This window comes from Myxocyprinus asiaticus, chromosome 9 (genome assembly GCF_019703515.2).
Source record: "Myxocyprinus asiaticus isolate MX2 ecotype Aquarium Trade chromosome 9, UBuf_Myxa_2, whole genome shotgun sequence".
In the NCBI taxonomy this organism is placed as follows: Eukaryota; Metazoa; Chordata; class Actinopteri; order Cypriniformes; family Catostomidae; genus Myxocyprinus; species Myxocyprinus asiaticus.
This window is the reverse complement of record NC_059352.1, coordinates 45,751,667-45,764,515: the sequence shown is the minus strand read 5'-3', so window position 1 is coordinate 45,764,515 and position 12,849 is coordinate 45,751,667. Positions and strand designations below refer to the sequence as shown.

The 12,849-nt window shown below is 34.6% G+C and overlaps 1 protein-coding gene across 1 annotated transcript in view; it reads right to left on the bottom strand.

Annotated features, from left to right (window-relative positions):
• Window positions 1-12,647, bottom strand: part of LOC127446656 (girdin-like) — a 38,937-nt gene extending 26,290 nt beyond the window's left edge. Inside the window, exons 1-4 of the mRNA XM_051707765.1 lie at window positions 12,588-12,647; window positions 11,002-11,102; window positions 9,365-9,467; window positions 930-999 (exon numbers count right to left, since the gene is read on the bottom strand). Coding sequence (XP_051563725.1) covers window positions 930-999; window positions 9,365-9,467; window positions 11,002-11,102; window positions 12,588-12,647 — 334 coding nt within the window. The remainder of the gene's footprint in view (window positions 1-929; window positions 1,000-9,364; window positions 9,468-11,001; window positions 11,103-12,587) is intronic.
• Window positions 12,648-12,849: the final 202 nt, after the last annotated feature.

Here is a 12,849-nt window from a genome sequence, read left to right as displayed (position 1 = left end):
TTAAGATAACTTAGATTATGTACTTGTGATGTTCTTTGATTACGGAAATACTGTAAAAAAATAAAATAATTTTTTTTTTTTTTAAATCCAGAGAAAGCTGATTCTTATATGCGAGATAAATTATTAAGACAAATTCATTTAAAATAAATTGTAAAAAAAAAAAAAAAATGAAAACAAAATGATCATATACTGTATCCCTGAGAAAGTGATTTATAGCATTTTTGTTTCTCTTCTTTCCTTTGTTTCTTTCTTTTTTGTTGTTGTAAAAAAAAAGGATTGTATTATAATGGCATATATAAATAATCTAATAAATAAAAAAATAAAGCTTAACAATAAATATTAGTTAATTATACAGTATTTTCTGTTGTTGCTGAAACTAGATTCTATTATAATGACACATAAGATTTAATATATTCTAATAAATAAATGAATAAAGCTTAAAAAATTATATTCTATTAAATGACGTATAGGTATAAAATGAATAAATGAATAAAAAAATGAATATATATTTTAAATAAATATAAATACATTTTATTATTTGTTGTGGTTAAAAAAGATTATATTATAATGTTGTATCATTTCATGTATTCTAATAAATAAATGAATAAATAAATACATCTTAAAATTAAATATAAGCACATAAATTGCATCTATTGTTGAAAAAAGATTGCATTATAATGACATGTATAATTATATGTATTTAAAAAATTAGATAAATAAATAAATCTTATAAATAAATAAAGCTTGTAAATAATATGTAAACTAATTAGTCTGACAAAAACATGTTCCAAAAGCATGCAAGTAAATCAATACATTGTCATTTCTTTTAGAGTTCCTGATACATATTGTTCATTTGCATGTCATTGGTTTCAACATTAAGGAACAGTTCTGCACTTTCTCAGAATCTGTTTTTCCAAGAACTGACATACCACAGACTGGATTCCTGCCCAGCAGCAGCACATTAGGAGGAGGCATCATGATCAGCTGATGCAGGGTGTCCTAAATTAGTTAAAAAATTAGAAAAAAAAAAAATATATGAGATACACAGAATCTTGCCCTTAAAGGTGCACTCAGTAACCTTTGTCTTTGTGTTATCTTGGACTTACACTGACACCTAGCGGCTTGGATGCAGCATAATTTAAAATCAATATTTTTCAATTTCAGATGCTATTGTAGACATTTAGTATTCACAGTCAGCCATGATTACTTTAACCCGTAAATGCATGGTAATTTCCCCAAACACTCTCACATATTCGGGTCTTTAAAGACACTTATATCGATCAAAAGTGGATGCACAAAATGCCCAGATAGTGTAAAAATGGAAAAATATTCTAAAGACAATTAGAAAACAATTAATAAATATATATTTTGATGTTTTATTCTTCATAAATTAAAGAGATAATTCAACAAATCAGGACAAATCTAGAACAGGATTCATTATTTTCACACTGAAATTTCATGAGAAGTAACTGGCTATCAAACACATATTGAGCTATAGACATAAACACATAAAAAATATAGTTTATGGAAGTGCAAAAAAAAAAAAAAAAAAAAAAAAAACACTCTTACATACCTCAGGTCTCTAGAGACCCTATACAATTTTGGTACTTAAACCATTATAAAAAAAAAAAAAAAAAAAAAAAAAAAAAAAAAAACAAAATTGTGTCACAATATTTATAAGCGATAGATTGAGGAATACTAAAGAGGCGTGGGCACAACTCCAAAAAATGGAAGAGGTAAAGGGGGTGGAATGAGGTCCCGGGTCTCTAAAGAACCGAGGTATGCGTTTAAGGGTTAACCAGTGAGTGAAACTGTCAAATAACAGGACGGTTACTGAGATTTAGCAAGTAGCATTTGGCTGGTCATGTGATTCTAACATGGCAGCCCCCATGTGTGGACCCTCTCCATGTAGAATAAAAGCTTTTATAAGGTTACTGATATGACTTGAGTCTTAATTTTAATGTGAGTGCTCATGGTTTCCTTCTTATTTTGCAAAAAATACAATTCATGTCTTTAGGAGTTAAACTTTTTTATGAGGAAAAGATTACTGAGTGCACCTTTAAAACAGCAGCTCTGTTTTTTTTAAAAGAGCAAAACAGACCCAGCTGACATCAGTTTCTTTGCAACCAACCGTTTTAAGTTGTAAATTATAGGCAGGACTGGGGACAAGGGTAATGGTTCGGAGATATCTCAAAGAGTTCAGGAAACTTGTGTGCAGGCCCTTAGGGGATGGTTTAAACTTAGCCAATTATTAAACTTTGATGTGGAACTTTAAATGAACTCAAATGTTGTGGTCAACAACTTGTGCAATCACATTATTTTCCAAGAAGCATGTAAGAGATATTAGATTATACAGTACTCAATAAAATGTCATCAAGTAGGGTAGGACAGGGCTAAAGACACACTTTAAAGGGATAGTTCACCCAAAAATGAAAATTCTTCTTTCTTCTGCAAAACACTTTTGAAGATTTGTAGAAAAAGATCCTGGCTCAGCAGGTCCTTAGAATGGGAGAGGATGGTGTTTAGATATTTGTAGGTCCAAAAAGCACAGATAGTCAGCATAAAAGTGATCCATCCTGTCTCCAGCGGTGACATTAATGTCTTCTAAAGCGAATAGATCACTTTGTGTGCGAAAAAGAACGATATTTAAGCACTTTTTAACTATAAAAGATCGCTTCCAGTCAGGTGTTGACAAATGGCCGAATTTACGATGGCACGTGAACTGACGCGTTACAGACACACGACCAATGAATCGAAGGAACGTGCCAACGCACTTGCGTCAAAGGAGCCCTCGTAAATTTGGCCATTCATCAACACCTGACTGGAAGAAATCTTTTATAGTTAAAGTGATCAATTCGCTTTAGAAGATATTAATGTCACCACTGGAGACAGGATGGATTACTTTTATGCTGACTATCTGTGCTTTTTGGACCTACAAATATCCAATCACCATCCTCTCCAATTCTAAGGACCTGCATGCTGAGCCTGGATCTTTTTCTACAAATCTTCAAAAGTGTTTTGCAGAAGAAAGAAAGTCATACACATCTCAGATGGCATGAGGGTGAGTAAATTATCAGAGAATTTTCATTTTTGGGTGAACTATCGCTTTAAGAAATGTTTTCTTGTCACAGAGTGTATCAAGATTGAAAAAACATATTTATTTTTATTGAATATTGATGGAGAAAAATTATATGTGTGAAAACAAATAATAACAGAAGGTGGTTTTGATTAAAATTATTTTTGTTAATAGGTGGCGAGGGAGCCTTTTACTCTACATTTGGGGCAAAAGGCCCCCAGGGGGTTATAGTGATGTTGTGTAAATATAGGGACAATACTTACAGTGTAAAATTGATCAACTTAGAAAAATACTTTTAAGACAGCAAGATGCTTTTTTTAAAAACGTTTTTGATTAACAAATTAAGATAATATTTATTCAAAATAACCACTTCGGAAAACGGTTAACTCTTTTCTGTTCATTTCAACCATATTCGGCATTTCATTACATCTCAAGTATTTTATAAACAAATTAATGTCCGTTGTGATTGGATCAGTGAATGTGAGCCCACTTTGAAATTTTTTCGTAACAAATCTATTCGCCCTACTTAAGAAAAACTATGTGTTTCACGGGAGCCTTTAGCCACTGCAACAGCATGAGAATGTGCATTAGGCAATATCACGTACAGTAATGGCAAGTGTGAAATAGCAATTTTTTTACAACAGTTCTGACATTTGACTGACATTTCAGACAAAATGTGGCCATCTATTTTAACAGGATCACATTGGAAATCAGCATGTTGCTTCTGAATGTTCAGGTACCCTGAAACTGACCCCATTCTGCCAAATTACTGACAAGCACCATCCACCATCGTACAGTATTATATCAATTCAAATGTGATCATCTTTCCATCTAGTGCTACTGCATTGTGTGAGAAACATCTGAGACATGGGTTCTAATTTGGAGGTTGCATTTCTGTGCTAAAGTTAAATTTTTACTCCAGTGTTAGGTTTAGGTTTGAGGTTTGGGTTAGGGGGAAGAGTTAATAATTAGTTAGTAATCCATTTTGAGACTGTATTACATCATTTACAAGTAAAAATACAACTTGTTTTTGGCTATAAGCCACTCTGTGGCTATTTCCCCCAAAACTGAAACTCACATATGCCCATTCGTTCAACTACACTTCCAGCTTTGGCCACTGGAGGCATTGATTTGAATTTCGGTAAGCACAGACCAATTTCAGCAGCAGAACTTACAACCTACTGTCACTGAATTTACAGTGAGATCAGTCTGGCTATTTAAAAAAAAAAACAAGATCAATGGTTGTGTGAATAATAATTCTATGTTAATAAAAGGGAAACATTGCAGTGCTATTAATACTAGTATTAGCACTTTTGGAACAATGCTTGTCCAATCCAATAGGTGGGCTAGAGCTAACTGTTGTATAATAATTCATAAACGGCATTATTTGTAAATGTCTCCTTATGGTCAGCAGAAGTCACAGTTCCATATATATCAGATGTTTCTTTTGCAAGTTATGTTACAACAAATTGACAAAAATGCAGGTGGGCTTACTATGCCTGTCACTTCTCCTTATGGGAATTTGTTAAAGCAGATCCTGCTTGGGCAAGATCGTTTTCAATTTCCCTGAATAAGCTAGAACAATGATTAACCCCACTGAATTTCCTCAGTCTAACAAAACTCAAGGGATATATTAAGTCAAAACACCTTTGAAGATTTGTAGAAAAAGATCCTGGCTCAGCAGGTCCTTAGAATGGGAAAGGATGGTGTTTAGATATTTGTAGGTCCAAAAAGCACAGATATTCAGCATAAAAGTAATCCATCCTGCCTCCAGTGGTGACATTAATGTCTTCTAAAGTGAATCGATCACTTTGTGTGCGAAAAAGAATGATATTTAAGCACTTTTTAACTATAAAAGATCGCTTCCAGTCAGGTGTTGACAAATGGCCCTCCCATGACGTAAGCATGATGGCAAGTGAACTGACACTTTACAGACACACAACCAATGAGTCGAAAGAAACGTGCCAACGCACTTGAGTCACAGGAGTCCTCGTAAATTTGGCCATTCGTCAACACCTGAATGGAAGCGATCTTTTATAGTTGAAAAGTGCTTAAATATCGTTCTTTTTCACACACAAAGTGATCAATTCACTTTAGAAGACATTAATGTCATCGCTGAAGATAAAATGGATTACCTTTATGCTGACTATCTGTGCTTTTTGGACCTACAAATACCTAATCACCATCCTCTGTGGCTATTTCCCCTGGAAACTGAAGCTCACACGTGCCCATTCGTTCAACAACACTTCCAGCTTGGCCACTGGGGGCACTGATTTGAATTTCGGTAAGCACAGACCAATTTCAGCAGCAGAACGTTCAACCTACTGTCACTGAATTTACAGTGAGATCAGTCTGGCTATTTCAAAAAAAAAAAAAGCAGGATCAGTGGTTGTGTGAATAATAATTCTATGTAGCGAACACAGAGTTAATAAAAGGGAAAAATTGCAGTGCTATTAATACTAGTATTAGCACTTTTGGAACAACGCTTGTCCAATCCAATAGGTGGGCTGGAGCTAACTGTTGTATAATAATTAATAAACAGCATTATTTGTAAATGTCTCCTTATGGTCAGCAGAAGTCACAGTTCCGTATATATCAGAAGTTCCTTTTGCAAGTTATGTTAAAACAAATTGACAAAAATGCAGGTGAGCTTACTATGCTATGTCATTTCTCCTTATGGGAATTTGTTAATGCAGATTCTGCTTGGGCAAGATCGTTTTCAATTTCCCTGAATAAGCTAAAACAATGATTAACCCCACTGAATTTCCTCAGTCTAACAAAACTCAAGGGAGAAATTAAGTAAATTCAGAAAAGCATGCTTTTTTGAAAATGCTTCTGAGTACGAACAGCTCTGTGACATGTCATGAGGAAACATAAAGGAATAGTTATTCATTTACACATCTTGTATGGGTCTGGAAACAGTGAATGGAATGGGTCTGGAAACATCAAATCATAAACAGTCATGCGCACTTGTGCACACTGGATAAGCTGGTATGAACGCCAGTAAAGGTGTTTTCATGTAACGCAAAATCAGTTTGATCTGATCTAAGTGTTCTGATCTGTTAATGCTTACATTTTTAATGATTTTACACCAATAAAGGAAAACCGTTTAAGCGTTTACATGACTTTTCATGATGCTGGATTATTAGCCATTAGTGGTGGTGATTTTGATTCATCTCAGTGACTCAAGCCTTTTGAATCTGCTCTCCAAAAAGATTCGTTCAAATTTGTTCATTGATTAGTTCATTGACAGTTTCTGAAAATTACACCTTTGCGCCTGTACATGGCAGCAAATGACCGTCTTGTACGTTTTGAATGAGTATTTACATTGAACAAAAAGCACAGATATTCACGACCGAAACAAGTCTAATTATCCTTTATTAAAATTTGTGTGTCTACAAATCTACTAATATACTTCAGCACTGCAGAGTGTTTAAGCATCATAAGCATTTTCCCACAACTGACAACAAAGCAAATCTATCATATTCTGAACTGCTGAGTACAACATTTTATCAAGCTATAAAAAACAACAACAATACTAACCTAAAAAATTATTATACATTTTAATAACGTCCAAATGTTATTGTAATTTGTGGTCATCATATACTTTTATTCATAATTTATCCGGCTCCTTTTCTTGTTTAACGAGATTGATGAGATTGCCGAACTGAACGAACAACTTGCAGCTCCTCCTCTCGTTCAGCCAGTCAGCAGATCCTCATTCATGAACCAGATGACTGATTCATTCAGTTCATTCACAAAAGAGATGTCTCAATTCGTTCAGACTCAAATGACCAATGAAGGGATGCACTAAAGTCAATCTTCAAAAGCCGGACAAAGCAACACAAATAGAATTTGCATGTTTACAAATGTACGAAGACACTTTTAAAATAGAGTTTCAACACCATAACTGTTTTCACCACATATGGCAGGTCTTATTTTTCCTATGTTTTGTCAAATACTTTGCTTAATTTTTACCAAGACAGAGAAGAAGTTCTAGAAAAGCCTAAATACCTTACAGTGCGCCCCAAAGCAAAACATTTCCATTCGTAATTCATGTAATTTTAACTGTATGGTCTTCAGTCATATTTACACATTCATAAATTGGGGATTATGTTTATAAACTTGTCTTTTTCTCTCCTTGTTGAACGTGATTGACTCACATGCCGAATTGAATGAACGACAAGCCTCCTCTCGTTCAATCGTTTAGCAGATTCTCGTTCACAAACAAGATGACAGAGTCATTCATGTAGTTTGCGAACTAGCGTACCGGTACATTCAATTTGTTGAAAACAACATGGTTCAGTAACTGGTTCAGTAAAGGGGCATATTCGTTCAGTGGGTCAAACAATAATTTGCTCCTTCACAGTCCGAACTCGATTGCTATTGGCTCTTGCTAATGTCAGTCTTTACAGGTATGAAAAGCAGCAGAGGAATGAGAATTATGAGTCAGTGTATGGAGGTGAACAAGAATGATTCGTTCACTTAAAAAGTTCATTCAAAAAGACTGATTTGTTCACGAACGACACATTACTATTAGGCATTATAAAAGACTGCGCATGGAAACTCAGTGACAAAAATGTCACTCTTTGGTGAACTTTTGTTTTAAGTCAACAAGCATCTCACAATGCAACAATTTCATTGACCAGTTAAAAACCAGTTACAAGCAACAGGATATAACTCCATCATTTGGCTAGTCTTTTTTTTTTTTTTTTTAGGGTAATTGCATTACTCTGTGCGCTTTAGCCAACAGCATGAGAGACTGAGAGAGAAACAGGTCTCAAAGGATGTAAAATGGGTCATTGTCCTGCTTTGCTTTAGGCCATTGCTGTTTCCTAGCTACTGATTACACAGATGTTGGCTTTGACTGGCTGATATCTAGGCTAGTCTCTAAAAGAGGAGCTTGTAGGTCTGTTGGCGAGGCTATTTCCACTGGGACAGATGTGCAGGATGCAGGGTGGGCTCTGTGTGGAGGGGCAGGGGGTAGTAGGAAATTTAGGCAATGACTCCAGACCCTATTCCTTTATTCAGAGACCCCCTGGTTGTGAATGTTCAGAATCTAGTATAGGAAACCAGAACATGGCATTGAACTTATGCATGCAGCAAGAATGTATGTGATGTTATGAATCTGGTTATAAATCAGCTTTTTGTCAGAAACAGCACGTGCTTACTTTTTAAATGGCCTTGGTTCCAGAAGTACTTCTCCCATTCGTTTTCTCAATATGCAATTACAAAAACATTCTACAATAAATAGTTTTAAGCCTCGAGTCAAACCAACCATCACCAAGAATAATGAAATTATAACCTTTGATTTAAAGCAAAAAAGTGTTTAAAAATCAGAAAAAAAGACAAATGTACAAGACTGTGTACATAATGTCTTTTATGAGGCAGCAAACTACTTATTTCCCAAAGTGTTACAAACAACATAATCAAGTTAGAAAACACAATATTACAACTACAATATACCACAAATACAATATAAAACTATTGATTTTAAGCAATTCTAAATTCGAAGCATTCCCGATTCCATGGAATCAGGAACTTCTTTGATTGGTCGATCTCTCTTCAGGATTATGGGTAGGGTAGTTCTAATGTAATTCAATAGGTATTTAGCAATTAAAACACTTTTTTTTTAATTATTATTTCGAAATCACATATAGTTTCTTCCGAAGCATATATCATCAATAAATTAATCTCATAGTTTATAGGTCTGTCTTTGAAGTTTTATATGTTATTGCTAAACATAAAATTTCACTTAAAGGGGTCATAACGTGAGGACATCAAGTTTTCCTTGATCTTTTGACATATAAGAGGTCACTGTACTATAAAAACATACTGTAAGATTCAGAACTTAAAACTTCCTCCTAACTGCAAAATGAGCATTTGTTAAATCCAAGCTGCCAAAACATTTGTTCTCTACTTCCTCAACACTGTGATTTGACGGCCTCAACAACAGTGAGATTGCAAGTAGAAAGCAGGTCAGTCAAGAGCAGAGAGCCAGTCAGAACAGTGGGCGTTTACTGTCAAGTCTTAAAGGAGATGCAGCACTAAAACGCTGCTGAGCGTGGAAAATGATCATGTTTTACAAACATATGACAGTTTTTTGTGCTAAACACTTTATTAATATTACAGTATAAGTGAACCTCAATGAACACATTAACATAATCAAAAAAGGCATGTCATGACCCCTTTAAGAGAAAATTATTTGGCTTTGTACTTTCACAACCCTACATGTAACCCTCTAAATAAATACTCCAAAAACTACCTGCATTTCTCTCAGTGTCTTACCTGGTAGTATGATTTGATGTGGTAAATGAGAACAGACAGGTTTTGGGCTTTTTGACCAACACCTTTCACTTTGTTTAAACCTTGAGCAGTAACTTTGGGATTTCTGCGAAAACAAAGGTACGAAGACATAAATGCATAGACATTTTGTTTCTGGAAATCTGTTTAGTATATTAACCTGGGATAAGGGCAAAATTAATAATAGCAGCAAAACACAATTTGTTCATTCATTCTGTTTTTTTCCACATGACTTCATTCCTGAACTACCCAGCGCTGTGGCACACACACAGTCAGAGCCAAAAGCAGCAGAATTCAGTTCAATTCAAGCCTTGAGATTTTAACACATTAGATCTCTACTGGAGGACCCAAATTTAACATGGGACACACGAGAGGTGACCCAAAACACTACAATTGTATATCATACAAACAGAGGTGCAAATATATGCAGTGGAAGCAATATTATTAACATGACAGACTGAATACGAAAAAAATGACAATTTTGTAGATACAGAAGTGTGATTTACTAGTCTAAAACATGGAACCAACAACTCCCTTTTAAAGGTCAATAAGCCTATGTATTTTACTATCCTAACAATGCATGATTATAAGTTTAGTTGCATTTTATTTTTTGCATTTAGCATCTTTTTCCTGCTGTCTGTGACCCTATCAGACAGTCCTGTGGAGAAGCACTGCTTTAGCTGTCTCTCATCTGCCTGCTTTGCTTCATACAGCAGCACACAATCTCAGGCCTGACATAGTGACATAAAACTCCACTGTCACATGATGGTTCATTCCATCATCACATAAAAAAAAGTCTAAGAACAAGCCTTAATCCAAGAGCCTCCCCCAATCCATGGGATTACAGAGGCCACTGCAAAACCCCTATTTTTAATCATTATTTTTGTCTTGTTTTCCAGTAAAAGATATACAAACATCCTTAAAACAAGATGCATTTACTTCAGAAGGAAAACTGCATTAGATATTAAGACTTCTTTTCAGAGAATATCTGGAATTAAGTTTATTTTTAAGCATAAATCTAACAACATTTTAATATCTTAAAAGACAATAACGTATCTTTGAATACTGATTTATTTATTTTTTTCAGTGTACATTAGTATGCTGTTGTAAATACAAGGTCTAGTCTTTATTGATTAATGGCAATGCAATATGCACATGTAACAATGGCTTGGCATGGATGGTTTTTTAACATTTAAATACTGCTATGGATTTCTGTCCTTCAAAACAGCCACAGTCTACAAAGTGTTACTTCATTCCCATGACAAAGCATACAGTGTTTTGGGGCTCCTGCATGGACTGGGTCATTTAAAAGCTGAAACACATGCCGTCTGCAACAACTGCCCAATATTACAAGCAAATGAGACCAAAGGGTGGTGGGTGTGGAGAAAACCAGTTAACATTACGCCCTTGAGCAAGGCAATTAACTAAGTGTTAAATTGCTTTGGAAGAAAAGTGTCATCTTAACCAAAATGTGCTAGAAGTAAATTTGTTGTAAATATGTCCCAAACAGGCTTTAAAATGTATGGAAAATAATAGGCAGAGATAAATAAAAACCACAGCTACATTTAGTTGACTGCTGGGATATAACTGTGTATGTTTGCATGTTGACATACAGTACTTACATTTGCTTCATGACCTTGTTCAAGAATATGCCGTCCACTAATTCAGCGTATTCAGAGACCATGTTCCCCTTTTTGTCACCTAGTTGACCAAAAGTCTTAACCTTTGGAAAAGACACATACAGTAGGGGTAGTTAACATGACATGTTGAGCAATGACATCAGTGTCCTGAAGTGTGACATGCTTTACTCCATAGAAGCAGTTTATTTAACTGTATAATCTGTGCATAGTTGTTAGACATGCCATTGTTATGACCTCTGTTTATGTTATAGCCTACTGTATAGAGGCAGACCGATATATCGGTTTTACAGATTAATCAGTGCTGATAGTTGCTTTTTGGAACTATCGGTTATAAGCAAAAATCTATGCCGATAGTTGCCGATAGTTTTTTATCCGTCCGTCCGTCCATCCATCCATCTATACAAAACCCTTCATCTGGTGAATAGGTTGTAAAAAGCTTTATTTGGTAAATAGCCTACTTAAATATAGAGTATTGTAACAGAGCATATTCTCTGTCATTTCAAAATAAGATTCACCAATATGTTTCCGGATTGTTTATAGTTAAAAGTCCCGTGTTATGAACCAAATCTAAAAAAATGTCTGGTTATTATTGGAATTGTGGTTGAACAATAAACTGCGTCTGGGATTTTATTCATTTTGGACTCTTGGGTCTATGCCTGTCATAGTAAGGGAAGACTAAGACTTTAATTATTCTATAAATCGATTTTAAAAACTATCGGCTGATTAATTGGTTATCAGCCCGTTCTAGTTATCGGTATCGGCAAAATCCACTATCGGTTGACCTCTAATACAGTACATGCCTTTATGACCTATATTACTATCATTTAGAGACTTTTTTGACTTTAAAAATTAATTTGACACACCGCATGACCATTAAAGCGAACAGCAAAAAGTCTAACGGGTGATTAAAAATGGTTTATTTTGATTTAAGGAAGAGTTAACTATATAATTTAAGTACATTTTAAGTAGATTTTAAACGAAAGGTTGAACTGTGTTCTCAGAACAAGGGTACTTTCCATAAATGTCAGGTCGGGGCAATTTGTCACATTTTAATTGGGGGAAGTTGTCATAGTTGTTTAAAAAATTATAGATTTATGTTTTAATTCATTGATTGCAATTGACCAAATTAATTTCTTTTAAACAGTCAGCCAAAACAATGGTTTTTATATTTTTCAATGTGACCTTTTTGTCTCTTCTTAAAAGATGTTTACATTTGTTTTTTAAAAGCCTATAACAGGCTATTTAATGGCATTTTGCGTTGTGACAACTTACCCCATACAGTTTAAAAATGCCCCACTATTGAGTCAACATGAGAAGATGTCTTGTTTTGCCAAGATATTAATTTATGTGCCTATAAACTCATTTTTAAGAATATACCTACTATTCACTGGAGTACAGTTTAAAAGTTTATATGATGGCCAATTTATGAGATGATGTAAATAGTTAAATATGATCTTCCACTACAGATAATTGCTATACCAGCTGATATATATATATATGCTAATTTAAAACACATTGTGTGTAATGTTTTGCATGCAACAACATCAAACAGGAAAAATGCAACTCACCCAAGTGACAAGAGGGCTGCTCATGAACTGCTCTAATATGACTGGAATCCTGCCCTCCATATTATATTACACGATCAGAGATGAACTTTTCAGATGGAACTTTATGATGAACAAGAAACCCCAGAGAGGAATAATAAAGCAGTGTAAATCCAGCACTGTTATTTCAACCCGATCCAAAAGAGGATGAGTAATGAAGCTGCATCATTTTACAAGAGAGAAAATCTGCAATTCACTGCGACGCACGAGTTCATATTCATGTAGC